Here is a 1,367-nt window from a genome sequence, read left to right on the forward strand (position 1 = left end):
CTGCCATCCCGATGCATCGGTAGTGAGGGGAGGGTTGGGGACTACATCATCCGTCTCGTGGATCCGCTCGGTGGTTAGTTGTATGAATTTGGTGTTTCGAGCAGGCCGGTTCGGAACCCTGAGAACCCGGTAGTGTTCATGGACGTATCGGTTGGAGGCTCGGCGATAGGCCGTATCAGGATGGAGTTATATAAGGATGTTGCTCCTAAGACTGTCGAAAACTTCCGTCAACTATGCACTGGGGAATTCAAACTGAATGGAGTACCTATCGGATACAAGGGGTCAACCTTCCACAGAGTCATACGAGATTTCATGATACAAGGAGGAGACTTCGTTAAAGGAGATGGGACTGGAAGTTTGAGTATATATGGTGAAAAGTTCCCTGATGAGAACTTTAAGCTTGCTCATGATTCCCCCGGTAATATCATTGTAGATGTATTATGTATACTGCAAGGGCTCCCTCTGTATTAGTTCAAAACTCTTATTCACATTCAGGCTTGCTATCAATGGCGAACTCTGGTCCCAATACTAACGGTTGCCAGTTCTTCATAACCTGCAATAAGTAAGGCAAACACACACCATCGTCATTCACTGTCTAACTCTATGGATCAAGTGTCTTACTTACCTGTACTCTAGATGTGACTGGTTAGACAGTAAGCATGTGGTATTCGGGAAAGTATTGGATCAACAGAGCATGATGACTGTAAGGAAGATTGAGAATGCACAGGTGATAGATCGTAGTATCAAGCATTCCCTATTCTAAGTATTTCATGCGGTTCTACGATGTATCGTTCTCAGGTTGGGGAAAACAGTCGTCCGAAGTTACCAATTACGGTATCGGAGTGTGGTGAACTCTAGATCATCTATAGTGTACACCACAATTATGACGTTTCCTAGTCAGCCATGTTTGAGGTGTTCTCTCCAGTCTCTTAGAATATTGGTTAATTGAGTGGATTGTCTCAGTACCCCTTACTGCAGTCTTCTGTATAGTATCTTACTCGTGTTAAGATGAAGCTCTCGTTCTCTATCAAGGCAAGGCCTAAGAATACTCCTAAGCATCCGAAGCATAAGCCTGTACCAACGACAGAGCAGAGTAATATGTTCCGTGGTCGAGGGCCTCACTGTATGTGGTATATTGTCAGGGACTCGTCTTGTTAGCATGTCAGCATCTGGTGTGATGAAGACAGATAAAGCACCCGCTCCAGAGCATAAAGAATTCATAATACCATGTAAGAAGACGAATGGTGATGTATTAAGCATACATGGTGATGACTGCTTTTAGGTCTGCATCGGTTAGAGCCTAAGCAGGGTAAGCATACTATACTAAACGCCCCTATTGAGGCTACTACTATCAATCCAGGAGCAAG

At 44.4% G+C, this 1,367-nt stretch overlaps 2 protein-coding genes across 2 annotated transcripts; both read left to right on the forward strand.

Annotated features, from left to right (window-relative positions):
- Positions 1–138: 138 nt before the first annotated feature.
- On the forward strand, positions 139–858 carry Pmar_PMAR026342 (cyclophilin, putative; the record flags this gene model as incomplete). The annotated part of the gene is made up of 4 exons (XM_002782488.1): positions 139–418; positions 496–562; positions 637–727; positions 799–858. 4 exons carry the CDS (start codon positions 139–141, stop codon positions 856–858), a joined length of 498 nt encoding a protein of 165 aa, XP_002782534.1.
- A 150-nt stretch (positions 859–1,008) lies between these two features.
- On the forward strand, positions 1,009–1,229 carry Pmar_PMAR026343 (hypothetical protein; the record flags this gene model as incomplete). The annotated part of the gene is made up of 2 exons (XM_002782489.1): positions 1,009–1,093; positions 1,143–1,229. Coding segments are annotated over 2 exons (172 nt in total), but the record flags the coding sequence as incomplete, so codon positions are not given.
- Between the last annotated feature and the right edge of the window lie 138 nt (positions 1,230–1,367).

This window comes from Perkinsus marinus (genome assembly GCF_000006405.1).
Source record: "Perkinsus marinus ATCC 50983 genomic scaffold scf_1104296939640, whole genome shotgun sequence".
In the NCBI taxonomy this organism is placed as follows: Eukaryota; Perkinsozoa; order Perkinsida; family Perkinsidae; genus Perkinsus; species Perkinsus marinus.